This window comes from Varroa destructor, unplaced genomic scaffold (genome assembly GCF_002443255.2).
Source record: "Varroa destructor unplaced genomic scaffold, Vdes_3.0 BEIS01000006.1, whole genome shotgun sequence".
Taxonomy (NCBI): domain Eukaryota; kingdom Metazoa; phylum Arthropoda; class Arachnida; order Mesostigmata; family Varroidae; genus Varroa; species Varroa destructor.
Genome location: NW_019211459.1, coordinates 24,410,221 through 24,433,859, shown reverse-complemented (window position 1 = coordinate 24,433,859; position 23,639 = coordinate 24,410,221). Strand labels below are relative to the sequence as shown.

The following is a 23,639-nucleotide window of genomic DNA, read 5'->3' as shown; positions in this document are numbered from 1 at the left end:
ACGATAATAAAAAAAAAGCATGTTTATTTTATTAGATGTATGTATCTGTATGTAAAATACAACCATATCTGGATAGAAGACTACGCGTAGAGATCCATCCAGTACACACATATGTATATTTAAATGTATACGTCTAATTATAATAAGACAAACGAAGCTAAACCCTTTAGCTGTATTTCCGTAAGTCTATCTAGGAACATTATAACAAACTGTCTAGCTCGAGACAGTTGGCCTGAATGGCTTGTTCTAACGAGGACAAACGGAAATGGACCGCCAACGCGTACCCGTATATACCCATTTATATTTTTAAAACCAACATCAGCGATTATTGGCTATCGTATAATTACGACTACTACAGGTGTAATTATAGTTAAAATATCGTAACTAGTGCTATTGATAGTCGTCATTATTAATGATCTTTCATCTAAATAAAGATAATTATTTAATGTAATGGTAATTTTAAGATGCAATTTCTAAAATAGATTGCGGAAAGCGACAGTTTAAGTAAATATTGCCGCTGCAAGTGGATGAACGATAAGTGATTGACGCTATTGGTAGCTAATTAGGACCCATACTTCAAATTTGATCGATTCGTAGCGACTCTCGCACTTAGTTTAATAATTGGAAAAGCATGGTTGAGAGCTTTCTTATACAAGCTTGTTTATTACGAACAATTTTCCGGACGCGTAGCTTTAAAGTGAAATTACTCAAAAACGTATTATTGGTTGTGGGCCTAGTAAGGCCTACATCTAAATAATGTCACGTGCTTTTTCGTATCACCTGTCCATATCACACTCACTAAGCTAGAAAATTCGTGTAAACAAGGACTAAGTGCATTTTTTTCTCAATTCGATACAAAAAATCACTTATCTTTTAGGCAGGATTTGAGGAATTGTCATTTTTTCGTTGTCGATGGGATAGTAATATGCGTTCGAAATAACAAGGATTAGCCATTAAAGAGACTTGGCACCTGCGGAAAAGTGTTGCGTTTTGGAAGATTTCGTTCGTTCATTCATAGAAAATAAAAGCTTTTCAAGTGGAAGGGATATTCAGAATCAAATCTCTAAGAAAGTCAAATGGCGTTTCGCGGACGAAACTTTTCATAAATCTAATCTGCACATGATAAGTCACAACGGGCCGCAAGGCCAAATTTAATGATGGCCAGTTGTTTGGCCGAGCAAACACTGCCAACATGGCACCGAAGCCGCTTAGCCTAACGCTTCGAATCATCCCCTGTACATAGGATCAAAAGTAGCCTCGAAAATAATCAACATATGAAAAATCATGCGATTCTCGAGCTTCTTCGAATTTCAATTATTCCGAGAATATTTCAGTGCATTGAACAATTAATATGTGCTTATAGCATACATATATATTCAGATAAAGTTACCGTTATGAGTCTGATATTAACTAAACTTACCAACCTCGAAATAAAATAAGATGGACCTATTGATGAAAGAAGTCGTTATTACAACTTTCTGTAACAACGACATATTTCGGTATCTTGGTATCATATTTGGAGCTTTATGCAGGTATTCATAAAAAAATTTCTATATAGAATGGAGAGTTAAGGAGGGTTTGAATTTCAAGGAAAAAGTAAAGTATGATGGATGTTGCTTTTTTTTTTTTTTTTTTTATATTTTTACCATAAAGGAACCATGACTCACCTATGTAGCCGAATATAATAATAATTTTTAAATAATAATATTTTTAAGAATAAAATTTAAAATTAATGAAGAAAAATCAAACGTAATCTTTGATATCATAGCATACTTTGTCATTTTTTTTCTGAATACCGTGAGACCCCAGCTTGACTCTACAATCAGCATCGCTTTCTGAAATTAATTCTAGGTTGATTAATCAGCCTGACTATAATGGAAGTCAACGATAGCTTAGCATATATTTGCTCCAAAGGTCACAAAATGAACTAATGAATTTGATGCGAGGTTTAAGGAGCCCCCTCACAAGGATAATTCACTTCCCAAATAAGGTTTGACGTTTCAGCGCTACCGAAATATACATATACATATACATATGCACTCAAATGCATTACGGCCTCGCGGTCTCTCACTGTTTTTCCACTTAACCCTATCATTGAGCACCTGGAGCTGCTTTTGTTGGGTCGCCATCGTCCTTGCATCGCGCGCCATCTGCCGGTCGCTAGCGCAACCTCCTAGCAAAAGAAAATCGTAAATATCGCACGTTCGCTCACTAGCTCCGCTACTTCATCTTAGTTCGACTCAATTTGATCAACTGCTGAGAAGCTCCGCTGTTCTTCGCTCCGCTTCACCACTGCGGCCGTCGCGAGACTTAACCGCTAGCGGCAATCGCAGCCATGCGCATAGTGCCGTAGAGTAGCTACAGTCTTCCAGTTGTCTACGCAGGCACTAGCGTCCACGAAGGGTTTCCTTGTGGGAACCTTTACCGGCGACTGCTCGCTGCGTCGCAGCTGCTCCTTGTGGAGCGCATGCCGCCGCCTGCTGCGGCCGCCGCAGACCCGACGACTGCTAGCGGTGCCAGTCGTTTTGTCGATGTTTGTCGCTACTGCTGCCGGCTACTGTCTGGCGGCCAACCGCTGGTCGCTTGAGAGTGACTATTGCCGGCGCCACCAGTCGACGCTGGTGGTGGCGAGCGCTTTCCAGTGAGCGGCGACGACGACTGCTCCGCAAGCGTGGTTAGCCGCCGCTAGGCGCTGGACCTGCTCCGCTGTCTGTGCTGCCTGTTACCAGATAGTACGCAAGCGTTGTTATGATACGACGGTGGCGACAACGATGATAGAAAAAAAACACCAAAAAATTTCCCCTGTCTGTCTGTCTGTCTGTGCGAGTACTGATGGCCACAACGAGAGGAGTTCGTAGTTACAGTAGTAGTAGCGTTTTAGCAGCTTTGAGGCAGGGACCGGTCGCCAAACGCTTCTGTGTATCCGGACGGGCGTTGTAACGCTACGTGCGGCAGCTGCGTAGTGTGTACATATAGCCGATCTAGATGAGAGCTGGCGACCAGTTAGGTCAGCCAGCAAATTTCTATTGGTTTGCGTGTTCGAGGTAGAGTCGCGCGGCGCGCATCGCTGATCAACCAACAACGAACGAGCCCCTGCTGGCCGTTGCGTCGCTGCTGTTGCGAACGCGGCCTGCTGCTGCTGCTGCTGCTGCTGCCTGCCTGCCTGCCTGCCTGCCTGCTTACCGTCAGTAGTAACAGCAGTATCTTTTTGTTGTCGCCGTTCATTTGTAGTTGCTTGCACTATTGTTTATGGGGCACAAATCAAGGTGGCTGACTGCTGGCGAAATGGCTGAGTTGCGGAGTGGACGACGCGCGAACGGACAGACTGTGATCTTCGACAACTATCAGTGATGCTGTTGCTGTTCTTGGCGCTGCTGCTGCTGCTGCTGCTGCTGTGGTTCGTTGATGCTGCATTTTTCGTTCTCCGTAGTAGCGGCGCCGGCAGCGGCTGCGGTTCTGCTAGAGGAGGCAGCAGCGGCCGCCGTGGTATCAACACGTGCGTTAATAGCGACAGTTCTACTGGCAAGCAGCTGCTTGTCGCCTGTTGTTGTACTTCGTTACCACTCGCCATCGGCGTCAGCGATCTCGTGGCGCGCTAAACATTCAGGTCCGTGAGCTCGCCCTTGCTTATCCGACCGTAACGACGAAAACAACAACGACCACTAACAACTGCCACAGCGGCCCTACTAGTTGCTTACGGCTACGGCGTCGGCAACCGGGGGGTTTCCGTTAGCGCCAACAGCAGCAGCAGCCTCTTTGCACTTGTGCAACTGGCCAACCTTCCTCTAACCACTAAAACACCTCTGACGGCAGCAACCGAAGCAGATGCCAATCGCAAGCTACTGCGTGCTGCGGCTGCCGCCATTCGACAGCAACGAGGAAAGACGGTTACAGTAACAGCAGCAGCTAACGACGAAGGAGCCGGTAAGCACGACGGTACGAGGAGGAGCGAAAACAATACAACAACAACAACAGCAGCAGCAGCAGCAGCAGCAGCAGCAACAGCGCAAAACCGAAGCAGAAACTTCAGAGGTGGTGGCCGAATAGGAGCAGTCGGAACCGCGACGGCCGGAGGGCGCCCCAAGAATTGCTGCTGCTGCTGCTGCTGCTGCTGCTGTTGGGTCAGTATCACTCCCAGGCACGCGGCTAGTCAGCAGCGATCGGTTGTCGCTCCAGCGACCAGTTCGTTCGACAGACATTGAGTCTTCAGCGATCTGAAGCTTTTCTACGGGATGTACATGATGTTGCGTCGGCGTTCGAAGGAAATGATTGCGGGTCAGTCAGTGCGATAGGATAGACACCATTTGTTGTTGACGCCAATTGGTGACTGTATCGGTGTCGTTGTGATAGTTGTGTTTCTCTTTTTTGCTGTGATCGTTTCGAGTGTTCCTGGTGGGCGATGATGCGTGTCTGCGCTACAGGCGAATGTGGTTAGGTGTTGTTGTTGAGTTAAGCCGGCCCGCCCGCCCTACCCTACCAGAGCTCCCCGAATTTCTGTCGCAGTTTTACGTATACAAGGGCAGCTATACTGGCACAGCAGCCTATCAGTGTGTCGATTAATTCGTGTGTGCGTACAAGGTGGGCCATTGCCTTTATTCTCATTGTGATCGAACGCAAGTGACTCAAATACAGCAAATATGGGGGGTGTATTTACCAGTTTAGTGCGCTGCAGATAGCCGGCTAGTACAGAGCTTCGTTGTATTCGCTAGCGTTAGATCTTCATTCAGTCCGAGTCAGCTGTTCCCTTGAAAGCAGTCACTTGAGCTTACCATTAGTGTCACCTTTATCGTCATTGTGATTATTGTTACTGTTCTTGTGAACTGGTTGTTCAACCGTCGTACGCTCTAGCAAACCATCTCTCGAACGCCAACCATTAACACCACATCGTCGCCAGTATGCTTGACGCACAATCAGCTGTCACACAGCGCAGTAGTCGTATCGGAACAACTTCTAGACGACAGCAACAACTTCAACATTATGATCATCAACGCCGTTTTGAGAATCACCAGCGCTGTCGTAGTGCCTTAACTCAACCTCATGATTACCGTCTCCGCATAAGTGCGCAGCAAATAGTTGAATTCGTCAGTTCCTTCGTTAGCACGATTCATTTGGAAGCTGGCCTCCATCATCAGCATCGGTGAGGTGGGTACGCGGAGCCCCCCGGCTACGGCTGTTCGTCTAGCGGCCGCCGCTGCGGCTGCTGGCGAAGCCGTGGCGGGGGCTCGAAGAAGAGCGGAGCACCTGGCAGAGCGCTGGTGGTGCTCAGGGGCTCAGTTTAGACCCGGGACAACAGCTGCGGTGATGGCAGCCACCTCAGCGTCAACATCGGCTGGAGGAATGCCCGCCGAAGATCATACGCAGCGGTCGGCAAGTTCGGCCGCCACTTCGTCTTCGAATTTACACCCGTTCCCGCCGCCTGTAAGTGGACTGTGGCGTAATTTTGCGCACGATACGTGTAGGAAAAATACATGCCAGATTACCTGTGATACAGGCGATATGAATAATTCGCAGTATACGAACTTTTATGCCAGTAGGAATAGAAAGGGTGCGCGGCTCATATTAATCAAAGAGGTGGAACAAGGTATATTATATTGGGCGAACATTAAAGGGGCAAATGCTGCCTAAATGGAAAGGAACGTAAAGCGAACGGTAGTAATGTCGGTGTCGTAAACAGATTTATTTGAAGAGAACTCTATTCCACTGATTATTTTTAAGGGAAATTTTGTCAAAAAAAAAGTAACTACATGGAACTTTATTTGTTCCAGGGAGCCGATTTGAGTGACCTGTTAAATAACGTATAATTATATTGCACATGTTTCACGTCACCTTATTAGGTTATACGAAAGATTAACGCGGAGCTGTGCGTCGAATGTAGATAGAAACAAATGAAGTTCAAAAAGAAGATAATTTTTTTACAGTATTTTGCTTTTTTCAAAAAGCATCCCATGCGCAAATAAAGAAAGAAAATAACCAGAATTAATAATCTTAAAAGATTAGACCAAATGATTAGGACGCGCAGTCTATGTGGCCGTACTCAGGAAAAGACCCTAGCACACTGACTACGTCTTACTTAAACTTAACAAACTTCTGACCACTCGAAAAAGACATTTTTTAAATTTAATTTTGTACGGTTAGCTACATGAAGCTAGTTTTCAAGTAGATACGCGTCTGCATTTTTCTATTCATACTCAGCAGTGACCAAGCTACAAGTAGTCGGCGTTTTATAGTTAACTTTCCACTCACTCTATGTCAAAAATCATTGTTACTCAATCATAACAATTATTGGGTATTCCTTGCACAAAAAAAAGCTTTTTTTTTTTGCTCAAATTCTACTTTGTTGATTACGTGCAGCTTATCTACTCTTTGGGAGACGACCAAAATAGGTTAGGAAAAAAGCACAAATGTCAGATGCTATTTCCTCATATCGAATGTCCAAAGAGTTTATGGTAAAAATACGGTTCTTCGACGAGTCTCGTATTTTTCCACTCTGTTGCAGAGTTAATATTGCCTCTAATTGATGTCAATTGATTAGGATGGGACCACTACGTAACACGAGGATATTGCCAACTACAGAAAGTCAATTCCAAGATAATTACTTGTGGTTATTAGCGAATTTTCATTTAATTGACAAAAATTCATATATCGTGTCGTTCATGTTTTCCCTAATCTAGGAACGACTACCTGATTGGTAGTAATATCATTAAAACAATTCGCTACTCTTACATAATCAATTTTTTTATTATATACTTTATGCATTTAGTTTTTTTTTTTTCGGCCGAGCGCGACATCGCTTTTGGCTTCGTTCACGGCAGTTATTCGCTTAGCTTCCTTCTGGCTGCCTTTTCGCGCATGTCTGGGCCTTTCGTTGAAATGGCGGCATGCTATTTTCGTTAAGCACGTGCACCGTATATCGTTGCACTACATTTTGCTTTTGAGCTACCCCCATAAAACGAGTCACGTGGGGTTATGTCACATGATCTGGGTGGCCCGGCTGCCGGAGATCAGCTGCTCATTGAAGCGGTCATAGTATAATATGTGATTACGTTAGCAGTTCCTCGCTGTAGTGAATCGTACTGCTAAGCGCATATCTTGCAAATGCTTCCCGATGATTTAGGGTGCAAACAGAATTTACAGTGTTAAGGTCAATGATGCGTCATTTCTTAAGATGTAAACCTTTTGTGGATAGCCTAAACATTCGTATTTCCTACGGGTGACGGTATTGTTTGTTCGCATACCCCCACCATCCCGTCGCGTAAAAGTGTGCCCCATCGCTGAACGCAATTTCCATGAGGGAGTAGAGAGCCGAAACGAACAGCTGGCATGATGAAAGCCAAAGGAACCTAGGTTATCGATGTTGTCTTAGATGCATAAAGTTTGTAATCGTTCATGATGAATATATATTTAGTTGTTTTTTTTTTGTTGGCGTCATCCTGAAGTTGCCTCTGACTAAATGAGCGTTCGTGTATCTCGATAATTAAAATTCAATACTAGAAGCTGATTCAAACTCAATTTAACGATACTACTCTCTATTTATTAAAAATAGTGTTGTCAATTTGAATATAATATATGAGAGTCTTGCTAATCGTTAGCGAATACGCTACCTCTAGCAATATCGAGCAGCAAGGTAGCAATCGATCAAATCATTAAAAATCTCGATAGTTTGTTCATATTGAGAAAATTATAAAGTGCACTGATTCTTTGCAATCATCACACGCTGCGTGAGAAACGGCTATATGGATATATTGGCGATTCAAATCATAGGAAAAATTATATATATATATATATTCCGTTTTACTACTAGTACGTAGAGTAAAAATGGGCTCGATTTCGTAGTGAGGCAAAGTTTGTGTAGGAATGAACATATGTGTTTATGAGTTTTAAAAGTTGATGGTCATGACTTGGCAGTCTACTTGTTGTTGTCATTATTATTATTCTAATTAGCGCAGAGACCAGAAATATGGCTACTGTGCCATGTTATTGTACGTATACATTTTACATGATATGTTGATTACGGACAGCAGTGTCGGTAATTCGCTCGGAGTGGGCAAACTACCTCAGCGAGTCTTTGATAACGGCTGGTGTTTCTAGCTTGAAATGATTCCCAGAGCACTTTTACGGTTGGTTGGTTAGTTAGATGCCTTTACAGATAGGCCTCGGATCGATCGAGGAGGGGATGTCCATAGAACGAATATCCGCTTATGACTATAGTCACCCCTACAGCTAATTTCTTATCAAACCGGCGAGAAAGAGTGGTAAGGAGAACGTTGGCATTTAGCGCTAGACAGAGCTTTTTGTTACAGTGACATACGTCGACATGATGTCCGGTTACAACAGTTTTTTTTTTTCGACACGCTCTACAACTTAGGAATCACACGCGAGCCATTAATATCATAAAATATGCGCGTACAATATTTACCTAGATAATAGGTCTATGCGTAGTCTAGCCAAGTGAAAAATTGCACACTCTAATACAATTGTCGATCAGCCTAAGTTGGTGTCCCTAGTCAGCTAACGTGCGTTATACCCTAATCAAGAATCTCGATACGGCCGTAGGTGTGTATAATGTCCGAAAATGATTACTGGGTAAGTGATGACGAGACCATCTTAGGCCGGACCAAATGAAAGTCCCTAAAGTATGTTTAATCAGTACTAAAGAGTAATGTTTCAGAGTAAAATAACTGTGCACGTATACGTAAAGGCAATGATCCAGCATCTATCACACACGTCGCGCATGTTAACTTCTTCGAACCGTGCATAGCATTTATATGTACCATAGAACGTTCTGTTCATCGTGCTTGTAGCCCTCAAAATTGTTCTGCAATGCAATCGCAAACAAATTTCGGTACGCCGTAAATGTCACCTCTGTATCACCTGAATCTGTTGCCCCCTTCGTTTCTCCAGACAGTGAATGTATGCGTGGCGAACGCAGGCTCGTCCTGAAAAGCGCTAAAGAGCAATTTGTAGTGATCAGGCTCACGTAGAAGGAAAAGATGGGACAAGCTAATACTGTGTACCTCCCTATAGCGTACAAATGTGAAAGCTTATGGTATTTGTTTACCCATGACTCCCGTAGATACAGCCCTCTAGAAAAAAAACCGAATACAATTTTGTGCGGAAGATGCGGGCCGGTAATGCCAACAATCAAGCAATAGATTTGTTTCAAATATCGCACACTTCCTAGAGAAGCTCATCAATTATGAAATTGTTGAGACCGAAATGCCCGAACAATAAAAAAAAAAAGATACCTGAGAATTGTGAGCTAGCACAGGACTGTTTCACAGCAGTAGCGGATGTAAAGGTTGAAATTTTTTTTTTATCAAAGCCAAGAAATTGTGGTATGACCTTAAGTTCTGATCACTCACCTACACGCAAGCCGGTGTGACGATTTTACGAATAGAGTTAACAATAAGAATTACTTTAAGCATGGTTATTCAATCGTCTGAATAATGCTATCGGTCGTTTAAGCAATCAAGTTTGATTCGGATGTTCCCGAAAGGCACAATTATCGATCCATTAGAAGGTGATATCAATATTCATTATTGGCAGTGTTTTAGCAGGCAATGTGCGGGTCTTTTTCCTACGGAGCCTACAAAGGCATGCAGGTATCCGGCTGATGATTAATATCTGTATCTGTGAATGCCAGCTGGTTCATTTCAACAAACCGTATCTCATACATGATATAAATTCATATACAGTATAGTTCTCTAAACTGCTTTAGACCATCGTTGTGATAGGGTAAATAAAAGCGGTCAAGAAGCTATGGGCTTGATTTCAGCTAGTGTTAAGTGATTTCTAGTTGTTATTGTGTCGTATTGTTATGACCAATTAGCAGTCACATTACCACATCAATAGCCTACGTGTATACGCATTGATGATGATGTGATACGACGATCTCATTGTACTGAGTTTTGCCTTGATTCGGTCTGTAACTAAGTAGGCTACTGATTTCAAGCCAGATATTACCTTGAAGGACTTGAGGCTCCTCAGGTATACTTCTGGCTATTTTTGAAGCAAGCTTTTGCTGTCTTTACTTTGGATATCTCGTCTATTTTTTTTTAAGATATTGACCACTGAGCTTGCTTAATTAGGCCAGACAGAACAGGGACAAAAGGGTGTTCTGGCGCACGCTAGTCTCGTCTGACATCGCAGCTTTTTACTCAGCCTGCAGGGTCACCAGGTCGCACTGGGTTCCCTTTCTATCAGCTGGGTTGGTCGATGGTGTAGCATTTCGGGTAGGACCGCCCGGACACTTCTGCTTAGGCAGTTCAAAAAACTGCAATATAAATATCCCGAATATCAAAATCAATAGAAATTTGTCACCACTACATTGTGGTGTCTATAGAGCTGCAGTTGTCTTAACTATTATTGATTTTATTCGTCTGTTCAGCTAGCGACTACAACTTGCCTACCGAAAACAGCCGGATGATAACCTAAAAAACATAATGACCGCAGTTGGCCCTTGACAACGTGTTCTTTTGGTAACCTTCTGCTGCGGCTTTTGGCAGAGCTGGTGATTATCAATCTTTCATTTCGGACAAAACCTATAAATGACTCTATCAACGAATATAATATCCTTCCTTAGGACAGGGTTGGTAGGGATCTACGTTTGATTTTCGTCTTTCTTTGTTGATATTCTAGTGCATCCTTTTAACATTTCGAGAAAAAAAGATGAGTGTGGGTGTTTACTTGCGGCTAATAGAACGATCCGTAGTAACATTCGTTATTTGCATACTCTAGGTGCACAATATGAAAACATCAGGCGGACTTCTGCAAACTATTGAAAATTATCTTTTTCAACGATCTTATCTTGTATAATTCTTTTACAACGACACTGAAGCTGTTTTAACAGATGGAACAATGTTCATATAAAGAATCATCATTTTGTATTATTGCTTATTTTCATATGCAGTCTTCTGCAAAAGATACAGCAATAGAGCCCATAAACTTGATTTCAATGCCTACTTTCGCATTATAATTTCCGAGTGCTCTATGTCATTCCGCATAAGAAATATCCAATAGGAAGACATCTCTAAAATATAATATTTTCAAATATTTTCCCAGTTTCTCGTATAAAAATAAACTATTTTTTATATTAGCATCCTCAAGGTGTTTATCTCATATATGTGTGGGGACTTTACATTGTGTCTCTGTCTCTAATCCAAGATACAAAGCTACTTCTGCGCTGATGGTAATAGTGGCCTACCGAGGCATCACCCTTGTAAGTGACAATTATTGCTTAATCTATCTGCTCTCAGCTCGAATTTGATGGCCTCGTATGTATTGTGACTATCCACCGTCTCTCGTCTCAACAAGGTTCCGTGGCACCTTTGTACACCAAGCTATCTCTTGGCAGAAATAGTGGCTCCCCCAAGTGGTTGCTCCACAAACCCCGAATTCCGGGCCCCGCCAGATGGCGCCACTCGCTGGATGGTTCAGGGCGCCCGATTGTGCCAGAGCCTGGTAATAAAAACATTCATTCGGAGAGCTCTTTGGAGAGCTTCTTTTTGTCGGGCGGCGGCGGCCCGCATCCTGCAGAAGCAGCCGCCCGCTTACCGTCTGCCGTTTGCTGCTCTGGGGCTAGCTTGCTGCTGCAGGAGCGTCCGAGCCACGACACTTTGTCACGCAGGATCGGAGCACTCCTCAACACTAGTCGTTGTTATATTCCGTGTTCCGTCGTACCATTGCCTCTGTCGAACTCTTTTGCCCCGTTACATTCATGCCGGCGCGTTTGGTTCGCGCGCGCTAAGTGAACCCGTGGAATGACGAGGTCTACCTGTACGTTCTACCGGTGAAGTGCGGACACCTCAGCTGATAAACCAGATAGAATGTGCTTTGTGGTCCATCGTAGTGCTTCGTGGCGTTGTTCAGTGATGGTCATGATAGTGCTAATCGCGATCGGAGATAGAGCAGCATCAGAGGAGTTACAGTGACAAAGTTGTGCATCGGCTGATCGTCTCGTTTGTACTAGTAGTACTGTGATTTGAATGGTGTAGGTGGAGTCGGACTGCGGACCCTGTAAATACATTTGTCAACCCTATTCGTCATCCTGGCTATGGTTTTGGCAGCAGCAATAGCAGCGGCATCATGCTATAGCGGCGACGCGCCAGCGTTTGAATCCACAATCGCGACTTAGACGACCTTTGCGTTTTCACCGGTCTTACGATGAGATCGCGTCAGGTACCCATAACAGCTGCGGGACCGCGGCCACAACACAGGGCGTCAGGGCAGCAAGGCGTCAAATGGCTGCTTGAAAAATGTGGTGGCTCGACGCGACCCACGATGGCCGCGACAAAAATCATAGTTTCAACGGCATTCGGTGGCAATCTGCGTAACATTGGAGGTTCGCTTCGGGAGGCTTGAAATACACTGGCGGACGACAACTAGAGAACTGACTTGTCAACACCGCGTGAAGACCTTGAAGAAGAACAAGAGAACAACAAAAAAGACACGACGACGATCACGACCATATTTTCGCGATTGCGCGAATCACTGCTTCCTTTTGGTCCAAACCCTGTGTCCGAGTGGGCGAACTCGTGGCGGTCGCAAGTCGCTCGCGGCAGGGATCGTCCGTACTGTGATCTGAGTCATCGTACCGCCGTCTCTGGCCGTTCCGAGTCATGAAGAGTGAACTCCAAGCGAAGGATGTTAGTAAGAGAAGGGTTTCTATAAAAGGCGTGAACTGAAAATGCTAAATTAATTTCGAATTGATAGAAACAGTAATATAATATAAAGACCAAACCCACAAAAATTAGTTATAGTGCAGAAATAGATGAGGTTTCATAAATTAGGTTAATTCTGTGTATGAACAGTGAAAGATGTTACCTTGTTGCATGGGTTTGATTTATATATATTACACTAACTATCAACATCGGCTCTCTTAGACTTCCGAAAAGATTCATGTCAGTGGAGAGTATGCCCGTTGGAAAAGGCAGCGGCCACTCGCCTCCCTATCGCAAAACTAATCCAATGATCTGATCCAATACGATTTAATAGAGAGAAACGGAAAAAGGACCGATTACAATAAACTACGTAGAAGGAATAATGGTAACAGTGGTAATTGATTTGTACCTCTACGGTCTGCAAGTGGGCCCACATATTAGAATTATTGCTGCTCAGTACTCTTCTGAGCTATGTTAAGATTTCAGGTTTTGCTTTCCCAGGCCGTTCCGAGCGGGTGTCGCGAGTCGAAGGTGTCGAAAGCCATCGTCATCGTCAGCAGCATACAGGACAAGACTGTTTTCATAAGGGGTGCGCCGTTACCCCTGTTAGCGGTACTCCATAGTCCGTTCAGTTTGGTGTGCTGTGGCTGGTTTGGCGACGAGGAGATGGCTATCCGTTTTTTCTTTTAAGGGAAAATAAAAAATCGTGGAAAGGACCAACTTGCGTTATAGGGAAAAAATAGCACAAAAATAGTAACGCCTCTCTCCACTACGTGAGAGAGGGGGTTCGGCAAGGGACCGAGGGGTGGTTGTGGAGTTCCATGAGTGGACACGGTGAAGAAGCGAGTGTATGAGACACAACATAGAAAGAAACAACAAAAGCAGAGCGAGAGAGAGAAATTGGAGGAGACTCACCAGGAGGTATGGAGCAAAAGAGATAGGTGCTGAAGTCCATCAAGCCTTAAAACGAACGCAGGCAGGCGGCACGCGAATGATGGTGCAGTAGGAGGGCAGGGGATGTATAAGAGAGCCAGGAGCTATGTTATTTTTCAATTATCATTCCTTAGAATGGTTTCCCTAGAAAAACAACAGTTTTCAAGTGGTAGCACGCGAGAACACAGTAGGCTCTGACTCACTGAGCCAATGCGACGATTTTACTGAGAGGGTCCGTAGGCCGCACATAGTGAGCTCTAACCAGACAAAGATCGGTTTAAAGGATAAATGTGCGTCGCGCTTGCCGGCCAAGCAGTCTGTCGAGCAGGTACCCGTCAAAGAACAGTAACGCAAGAGCAAAAAAGCTAAAGAAACAGTAGTTTCGGTTCTCAGAAGTAATGTATGACGTATTCCGTTAGCTGTGTTGGCCACTGTTTCTGCTACCGGCCCAGAATAATAAATGCATCGCCATCAAAAGCAATACCGAATAGCGGCGGTCTAAACAGACAATAATTAGTTGGTGCTATAGATGAGCTGTCGATGGTGTTATATTAATTTCACCTATCGTTAAAAGTGAAGGGTTATTATCTGGTGGGAGATATGACAAGGAATAAGAGGGTGTCGAGCATGGGAATTAAATGCGCGTTTAACAGGAGGTAAGCACAAGAAGCTTAAACGTAAAAAGGAGCATATGTACATTTTTAGAACTGTTTACTTTTATTTTGTTTTTTTTTTAGCTAAATAAGGTGCGATACATGTAAGCCGTAGAAAGAGTTTTACCTTAAGAACAACTTCTACATATTCCACTTGAATGCAGTTACTATCACTTTGATGAATTACGCGAATACGAGTGGATAGTATTTATGCCAGGACTTTATATTATGAAAACTCAACTATAACTTGCTAAAACTCGATGTTTATCTGTAAGTTTGTAATGCTTCATAACTTTCATTCACTCGAGCGACGGCTTACGACAGAATAGAATTGACTTCTTTGTTTTCACTGACCTTCCGCGTTTTGGATCCTCGTTTACACTATTACTGCAGTCTAGAAGATTCTTTTAGAAAATGCCAACAGTTTTTATATTTCGACTCGTACAACTTCTTTCTAATGTTGACACGGTCAACTTGAAAATTAATTTTGCCGCTAGAGGCATATGATCAATAAATGACTGCATTCTGCGGGCGCTTTTCAGTATCCTCCGTAGGTTGTACAAATAAATTGCTATTTTTTTACTAGGAAATGGACCGTCTGCCTACTTAACGAATGCATCGTACATGACCGAAAGCAAATAGATGCGTGCGAAAGTGCCTTGGTGTACAATATGAATTCAGCTATCATACACGTCTCTTTAGAACGTTCAGATGTCCTCACATATCGGTGGACGTTGCAGTGCGCACCGGACATATTGAAAAAGGGTAATATGGCTTATCTGAACTTATTTTTATTCGAGGCCAAGCCATTTACGTTCGGATTTTTACAGAGAGGGAATGGCATCTCGATTTTAACCTGCCCAGAGCCTAGGGTCCTGAATCCGAATGCTTACTTAAGTCAATTCCAGACGTGAGCGATGAATGTGTAGTAAAAACCATTGTTGCGCTAAGAAACAAATTAGTCTAGGAAAAATTGACACTAGGTTTCATCTACAATGTTGTGTTTTTGTTGTATTTGTTTCACTGTAATAAGAGGTGTTACTACTGCATTAGTTAGGTGTTCATGGTTTTTTTTAATATAATGACCTAAATTAGATGTTTACCTTTCGCTTATCCAAAGCGTTCTTAAATCGTAATTTATTGATGGTTGACTCTCTCTCACTTGTCCCTATATTTTAGCCATCCACGAACATTCAGCATCCATGAACATGTTTGCTTGGAGCAGAAATGGCCGTCACGGCTCAAGCGACCATTTAGGTCCGGTTTTTGTTCTGAAACGGACCCCGAATTCGATACGTCCTGCTAAAAATTCCAAATATAGACCATCCTCGTTGTGAAGGGGTCTGCACCCTAGCGATGGGCAGAGGGTTTGTTGACTGACTTAAATCATAAATGCAAGTTTTCTTTCGTCCAACTCATTGTCCTGACCTTGCCAGCGATGAAGATCCTATGCCGTTTGCTTGTAGCCAGGCATGAAAAGTACGTACGGACGTTCACCTTTGTTTCAAAGGTAGTTGTTTCTTTTCAAGGAATATTTTATTTGTTTTGAATAATTTTGTTTGTTAGCCGTATGTTATAGGCAAACTCAATTGGTTATTCGTATTTAAATAACATATTTATTAGTCTGATGCTAGTCGAATAAAAAAAATTTAAAAATTGCAACTTTAGTTTGGTCATTGTCATTTTTTATTTTCCCCTAATCATGCGGTACTCTTCGTATCCGCAATCTAACTTATTACATACACAACCGGTATCTGATTGGTTCAAACGGGACTTCTGAAATTCACTCTTTTTTTTTTCAATTAGAATCAAAAACAAAAAAAAATTAGGCATAATTTTTTTTTTGCTTTTGCACTTAACTGTACCACATGATCGTTACAAACGTTCGGGTTGCCTTACCGTTCTCGAATTTGCTATAGTTTTAAAAGTTTTACTAATAACAATTTTTATTGTGCGTGTTGTCACCCATATATTCATTCCAGTTGTGGATGTACAAACAGCAGCTTGAGGCGAGTGCTCTCTCACAATCTGGTCAACCGCTACACGGTCTTGCGGGTCAAGGCCCATCTCAAGCCATGCAGGAGTTCCACTATCACGGCCTGCCAACGAACGCGGCACCGACCAGTCCTAAGCCCCCGCAGGCGCCATCGCATCATGGTGCTCAAGCACTACTGCGGCCGCCCACGGGGGCAAATGCACTAGCCGATGGAGCCGCGTCTTCTGGTGGTGACGGAGGCGGTGGTAACGGCGGAGGTACTGGGAGCAACGGAAGTGGCGGACTTCTGACGTCACGAGCCGCTACGCCTCGACAACCTCCACGGCCCCAGGGGCCCCTAGCAGATGTTCTTCCACCTGGTAAGTGCGCATCCCTACCGAGAGAATATTGTTTGCTCAACTTGTTATGTAGCTGTGATAAGCAAGAAAATTTTAAACTTCAACAGTATATATAAATACGTATTGCTGCCAGTGGTGATATTTACAAATCTGTATATATAAATACGTACTAATGTATTATAACATGATATAAACGTGTCGAATTATTTGTTTTCCTCGGTGTTTGTATCGTCTTCGAGCATTGTTTCGAGATTTGTTTTCGAGAATGGTAGTTAAGGGGGTTCGTTGTTGACATCAGTGTATGGGTTGCTCTATTCACCATTGTTTACTTTAGGCGGACTTCAAGCTGGAGTTGGTGGAGCGGGCTACCCCCGGGCAAGCGACAGGGGACCAGCTTTGTCCGGCGTTCCGGGTGTTCCAAGGGTACCGGCTTCACACCAGCATCAATGTCTGCAGTGCTTCAAAGGCTTCAGCAGCAGCCACCAGCTCACACAACATACGCGCATCCACACCGGGGAGAAGCCCTATAAATGCTCGTTCTGCGATCGACGCTTCAAGCAGCTCAGCCACGTGCAGCAGCATACGCGACTGCACACAGGTCAGTAGTTTAGCGTCAAGAATGTGTTCCTCGGCTCAAGATTTCCGTACAAGCACAACGCGTAACCAGCTGCACCAAAATAATATTGCATATTTATATGTTATGTGATATGAGAATTCGACAAAAAATCAATCATAATAACATCAAATTCTAATACTATATTCCTACACGCTGGGTTTTATTTTTCAGTAATATTGATTCTGTTCAATGTCTTATTAATTTCACAACTGATTGATCATTAAACCGAACTTCTTTCCGCGACAGGGGAGCGTCCGTACAGATGCACGGTGGCGGAGTGTGCGCGCGCCTTCACCCAGCTGTCAAACCTACAGCAACATCTACGCAACCACGAATCCCAGCTGGAGAGGTTGCGTTCACGTCCGTTCCACTGTCCGCTCTGCGGCAAAGGCTTTGCCTCCGACGCTTCGTTACGCGCCCATCGCGGCAAGGTTTGTCCGGCCAGCCCACAGGTGGCGCAGGCCGCACAAAGCGGCAGCAGTTTAGCAAACCACCTTCAACAACAACAACAGCAACAGCAACAGCAACAACAAGCACAACAACAGCCGCATCAGCAGCAGCAACAACAACAACAACAACAACAACAACAACAACAGCAGCAGCAGCAGCAGCAGCAGCAGCAGCAGCAACAACAACAGCAGCAGCAACAACAACAGCAGGCACAGCAGCAGCAACCCCAGGCCGAACTAGTCTTGGTATATGGTCGAAGGACCCTAATGATAGCGCGATGAGCATAATTTTCTTTTTTTCAGTCAATATTTTCAAACGAGTCGAGTTTTTGTGTGTATTATAGATAATTTTTTGTGTGGCCAATTTCCAAATAACTCTATTAATTTCGGTTATCTTAAAGGGATAAATGAGACAACGCTGCAATGCGCCATAAAATATCAACAGGAAAAGCTGGATTTATAAAAAGAAAAAGAAATTTTTTTCTCTCTATTTCTAGCGCCTTTAAACCTAATTACTACCAAAAGAAGAGAAGCTGTTGCACTTTAATCCCTGCGTTGTTTTATTTTTTCCTAAATAGAATAAGCATGCTGTGTTTTCGCCATTTTTGAACGATCAGAATGAGCAAGAAGTGTGAGAACATATTCGATGTTTTCGTTATAAACTTAGTCGGGCCATTGCAAAATTGAACAAATTTTAATGATTTACAAAAAACCGTTTTGCTAAATATAGTAAACACGATGTATATTCTGTATGCGATAAGTAAATATATATTTCGTCAGGTAATCGACGGTATAGAGTTTCGTAATCAGCGTAAATTCAGCAGAAGGCCTAGTAATACGAGCGAAGAACACGGTCTCGAAAACAGTGTGTTTGAAGTGGGATCCGGGGGGTTATTATGCAATCAAACTTTTACAGTCAAATGTTGATGATGTAGGCGAATATAATTAAATATCATTGTTATATGACTTTTTTCAGTTCGAACGTTTGACTAAACTGGCCAAATTTATTTATTCGTATTATTGTAGCCCATTTAATAATTACGTTTGAAAAAATATATTGGCATTATTAAACAAGTTCAGTGTCCATTTTTTCGAAGCAGTCTATCGCGCTTCAGTAGCGAACTGCTTCTCATGACATAAATGTAAAACAACAAATTGACATACAGAGCTCGAGAACATTACCGAAAACTCGACATAAATCGAGCAGCGTTTTCACTATTATAGGGCGAATGGGAAGTGAAAATGCTCTAGCCATATATATATATAGCTGTGGAAAAATTGTTAGTCGTCCAGCTAGATAACTTTCAAGTTACATCTCTCAGGTAATATGGGTCGGCGTTACCGTTTTAATTCAAAAGTTAACGTTTAGCAATTGTAAACATGCTCAAGTTTTGAATTGACGTATTCGGATTCCTTGAAGACGATAGAGATTGTGTTCTGACAAAAAATACAACATGTTTCACAATTTTAGGATTAACAGAGCGATTACGGAAAAAGGTGCGGAAATTATTAAAAAATATGAGCAAGGCCGACCCGTGAATAGCCATAACATTGCCGTAAGGACCCAGCATTCATCGCTAAATAGTTTTAAGCCGTTTGCAAAGAGCCGATTACAAAGAAAAGCTCAGTGTTTATGTGCCACACGAACTGACGCAGGAAAAAGTCGCTCAGTCGTACTTCCATTTGTGAAACTAAACAGAAACGCAAGGGGATCGAGCCATTTCTAAAGCGGTTGGTCGCGAGTAATTTTAGCGGGTCACATTACGCAGTAATGCGTCAATAAAAAAAAGTATATGGTACAATCTACGGCAAAGTCCGGACTGACGTCAAAGAAGATGATGCTGTATGTTTGGTAGGGTTGGGAAGGAATTGTGCATTATGAGTTGCTGCCGCCTGGTATAGTGATTGATACGGACCTCTACTGCCGACAACTAACAGGATTACAACAAGCCATTACAAAAAACCGACCGGGACTAGTAAACAGAAAAGACGTCGCCATGACAATGCCAGGCCACATTCATTTTTAGGTACCTGGCAAACATCGAGACGGCTTAAATGGAAAATTTTGTTGCATCCGCCATGTAACTCGGATCTTATATAATCAGATTATTATCGGTTTCGGCTTTTGCTTGAAACGGCTGATACTTTTCCGACAACCACCGAATACCCACAAAGCCTTCAGAAACATTTTTTTTCTGTAACATTGGAAAAGGCATGCTAAGTGAGCATAGCTCACTAATCTTTTATTTAAAAAACTCTCTTCCGACTTTTCTGCCTCTAAACATTATAGAATAGAATAGAAAAATTGAAAATAAACAATTCGATGTTGAAGAAACGTTTTCTCATATGCTACGTCCTTTTTAGAAATACCAGTACTAGAAAACTGCTCTTGATTTTGCCAATCTTATAGCGGACGCCCGCGCAGGACGAGATGGCAGGCTTAGCCAGTCCCGCTCCAAGCGGTCAGGGCGGCCCCGGAGGCCAATCGAGTGGCCAAGGGAGCCAGTCTGGACAACAGCAGGGCGGTGTCTGCTGCGCCATCTGCAACAAGGGCTTCTCATCGGGTGAAACGCTGGCCGAGCACATGCGGATAACTCATGCGTTTCCCATGGGGGTTCCGCCATCGCCATATCCTCTCAAACGAAAAAGAGGTCGGCCTTCAAGACAAGATATGGCCACCGAACAGCTCGCCAACTTTGTCGTATACAACATACCCAAGCAGGTGCGAATCTACATCACACGCCTTTCAAGCTCATGTATTACTCTCGTATTCGAAGATTTAAGACAAACGATATGACCATTGGATTATCTTAGAAAGCTGAATTTAGAGAAAAATGGCTTGCTCTTGTGGTTCAGGTAATGAATGAAAATTACTGTGATTATTACTTTAAGATATGCTTGTGGTATTTAATTAAGCCCCATTTTCCCTTTAAAAACCTAGCGAATTTGGTTTACACTAGAACATTATATGTAAATAATTTTTAGAACCTTTATATGTGGAATACCCGCTTTATTTCTTCAGATTTAATTCTTCTGGTTATTTCTAGAGAAGCAATTTGCCTCGTCATTTTATCTATCGGAGTTTTACTTGCCGTTGGTATTTTCATATAATTAATGATAGCATATTAACTGAAGCCTAAATATTCTCAGCCTGAATAAAAAAAATGTTTCATTAACCCTTGATTGATGCATGAAAAGTCACATCAGCGAATCTCGCCTTTCGGTAAATTTTCTTTGATTGATTGCCTATAGGACATTTAACAGGCAGACTGTTTAAAATGAGCTAGCACAAATTAAGCTTAAAAAGAGTTTTGCCAAAAATTTCAGCACATTGAGATACGCATATCCAATATTCACTAACAAGCAACATATTTAGATACCCTCATTTAACAACCGTTACGCATTGTTCGCGATCGACCATGAACGTCACTCTTCAATGTACACGATAGTTATTTATGCTTTTACATACATCTTTATTATGGCTTCGTAACATTTTCCCCCAGCTATTTTTTAAAATGCATTTTTTCTCTTTTTGCAGGAGATGGACGACGCAGACGAACAACATCAACAGCAGCAGCAGCAGCAACAGGCAGCAGAGGCCTTGCAACGTACACTAGTTGGCCTGGCACCGTTCATCATGCAGAGTCCACCTCTGCAGGCCTACCAGCCGCTCATGATGGATGCGGCGGCAGCGGCAGCTGCCGCAGGAACGCCGTCCTCACTCGGACATGCGACTCACTAATCCGTGAACATGATAAGATCACAAGCGGCTAGTGAGCCGCGGACGAATAGTACTAACGCCATAAGGAATAAATAGGGGTATGATAGAGGAACGGCGTGCGTCAATATAACCTTGACAACTGAATAACTAGGCCGTCAAGCAATAACCAGCCTGCCTCTTGAACGTCGATATCAATATTGGCTCGTACGCCTCTCGACGCCAGCGATGAAAGATTAATTGTCAACCAGAAAACTGCAGAACGCGCTAGCAAAGCAAATGATAGTCTGAGCAACTCGATAGCAAAGAGCGGGCATATCTCAATTCAGCGAGTCTCAATTCACAATAACAAATACTCGGCGTATTTAAGTCGTCAATCGAAGATGGATTTATCGATATCATCATTCACATGATGATAACATACGGCGCAGTGATGCAGTATTGCGGGTCCGTTGTGGGTACTCCGAGTGCCCCAACAGCCAACCCTGTGGCCGCGCTGTAGCAACGAGCCCGGATCGACGACAGCCGACGAGTTACGATAATGTCGCCATCAGAGAGAGAGCGACAGAGGGAATCTGCGCACGAACAATATGGCGAAATACTGCAAACATACTTACGCACATTGGATTGAAACCGGTGAACCCACAAGTAGTATACTGAAGACGGTCAGGCTGTACCAGTGGTTTATTCAAAGCAAAAAGGAAATAAAATTTATTCCTGCCGAATTCGAGCCATATACATACCTACTCGGTATAAGTTCAATTCACCCAATGTCCATTGACAAGAGCGTGTAGCGAAGCATGTCAATCAGTGTCAAATCGACTCTATCTTTGGCGTGAGATCCCCTTACTATGTACACCTATGCCACCCTAGACGTGAATGCAATTGTGGAAGCGGCCATTAATCGATTTGTAGGTCGTCATTCTTGCAAAGACAAATGTCTACCACCTGCGGACGAAGACTCGAGAGAGTTGTGAATATGCGAAGCAACGGGTTGCGTACGAGCGCAGCGACGACACATTTGGGTCCCACTATCCCGGTGATGGCCACGACACAGGCCGTGGGTCGGTGGCTGCACGTTGGCTCAATGGAGCTCAATTATACACATTTAACGATGATTTCAAGGCATATTGCTACATACGGTAAAATACTGATCGAATTAGTCGGATGTTTGTTGACAAACAGCGTTCGACAGTTCTCAGTAGCATCGCTGGACACGCAAACACTTCAAAGTGAAAAGGTGTCACAGACCACGACGGATCGTGGCGCGTACTGTACAGAAATAGTGGAAGGAGAGATAAGTGGTTTTCGTTAGGAGAAAAAAATGATAGAAAAGCCAAATCACGCTATAATTGGGAGCCAGGGAAGAGACGCAGGAAGTCCAACTAAATGCCAGTTAAATAGCGTACGACGGAGGAGTGAGCTCGAGTATAAATAAGCTGGAAGCCTGCTTGCTGCAAAGATGGACACTGATACATTTACGCATGACTGTGAGTTCGTAGGTTCACAAGTATCGATTTCTATGTATGGTGAGCAGCTTGTAAGCCAGGGGGTTTGTTAATCGCCTTGCAATTAAAGGTGGTGATTGTGAACGAACCTATTCCTCATTGCTCAGAGTTAGTTTTTTTCTAATAGGTGCATATGTACACCTAATTACAGTTGTCAATTAGTGTTAGTTTAAATACAGATTGTGTGCAGTTGGTTATTTGTTAAGGGCAAATGATTTTCTCTTCCACGAATGGTGGTGTACAACAGAATACTTCGTAGAAGCGATGATACAAGCTAAAAAGTGGTATAATTATACCTTTATCGAGAGGCAACAAGCCATTCTGGAAAAGATGTACAGCGAAGTTCCTCACCATTGGCAGGGGAGCCATCTATGAAAAGAGGCAATTCCACTGCAGGTGTTGAGTATGAAAATAAGTTGCGATGTTTGGAAATGATAAGAAGTAGATGGCGCGGCACACAATAATTAATCAAGTTAACGCAGTAATCCAAGCAGTCAAGCAGACTCCAAGCAAAGTCGAGTAATTTTTGTAATTATAGTTTCTGTGACAGAGAAAAACCTACATAATTATAACAAAAATATTGTATTATTAATAGTAGACAAGACGGTTGAAAGAGAAATGGATTTTACGAAAGGTGGGAACGTATATATATATATATATATATATATATATATATAGTGAATATATGTATCAAGCAAGATTTTTGGGCAATTCTCAGTAGCACGGGCGGCACTGTGTTACTACTACGTACATAAAAATATATAAATAT

General features: G+C 43.0%; 1 protein-coding gene and 1 long non-coding RNA gene across 12 annotated transcripts; one reads left to right on the top strand and one right to left on the bottom strand.

The window, feature by feature from the left end:
* The first annotated feature begins 2,240 nt into the window (after positions 1-2,240).
* Positions 2,241-23,633, top strand: LOC111253357 (uncharacterized). 10 transcript variants are annotated; one of them, XM_086993822.1, is made up of 8 exons: positions 2,241-5,418; positions 14,832-15,010; positions 15,682-15,755; positions 16,228-16,600; positions 16,914-17,177; positions 17,442-17,890; positions 20,055-20,366; positions 21,183-23,633. In XM_086993822.1, the coding sequence occupies exons 2-8, from the start codon at positions 14,917-14,919 to the stop codon at positions 21,384-21,386; spliced, it is 1,770 nt and encodes a 589-aa protein (XP_086849948.1). In that variant the 5' UTR covers positions 2,241-5,418; positions 14,832-14,916; the 3' UTR covers positions 21,387-23,633. The 10 variants fall into 10 exon arrangements, with proteins under 10 accessions (XP_086849948.1, XP_022668363.1, XP_022668361.1 ...); XM_086993821.1 differs by lacking the exon at positions 2,241-5,418 and adding an exon at positions 8,626-12,644; XM_086993820.1 differs by lacking the exon at positions 2,241-5,418 and adding an exon at positions 13,730-14,248.
* LOC147755014 (uncharacterized) lies at positions 10,861-14,879 on the bottom strand. Of its 2 annotated transcripts, XR_015330735.1 has the most exons (4): positions 14,600-14,879; positions 13,575-13,736; positions 13,069-13,342; positions 10,861-12,688 (listed from the first exon to the last, which is right to left on the bottom strand). It is a non-coding gene; the product is annotated as an uncharacterized LOC147755014 (long non-coding RNA). The 2 variants fall into 2 exon arrangements; XR_015330734.1 differs by having other exon boundaries at positions 13,069-13,736.
* Positions 23,634-23,639: the final 6 nt, after the last annotated feature.

Coding starts and splice junctions, on each gene's coding strand:
- LOC111253357 (XM_086993820.1), top strand. CDS start 14,193: ATGACAAGGAATAAGAGGGTGTCGAGCATGGGAATTAAATGCGCGTTT. Junction 14,249..14,831: donor AAATGCGCGTTTAACAGGAG/GTAAGCACAAGA, acceptor TTTTTTTACTAG/GAAATGGACCGTCTGCCTAC. Junction 16,601..16,913: donor AGCAGATGTTCTTCCACCTG/GTAAGTGCGCAT, acceptor TGTTTACTTTAG/GCGGACTTCAAGCTGGAGTT.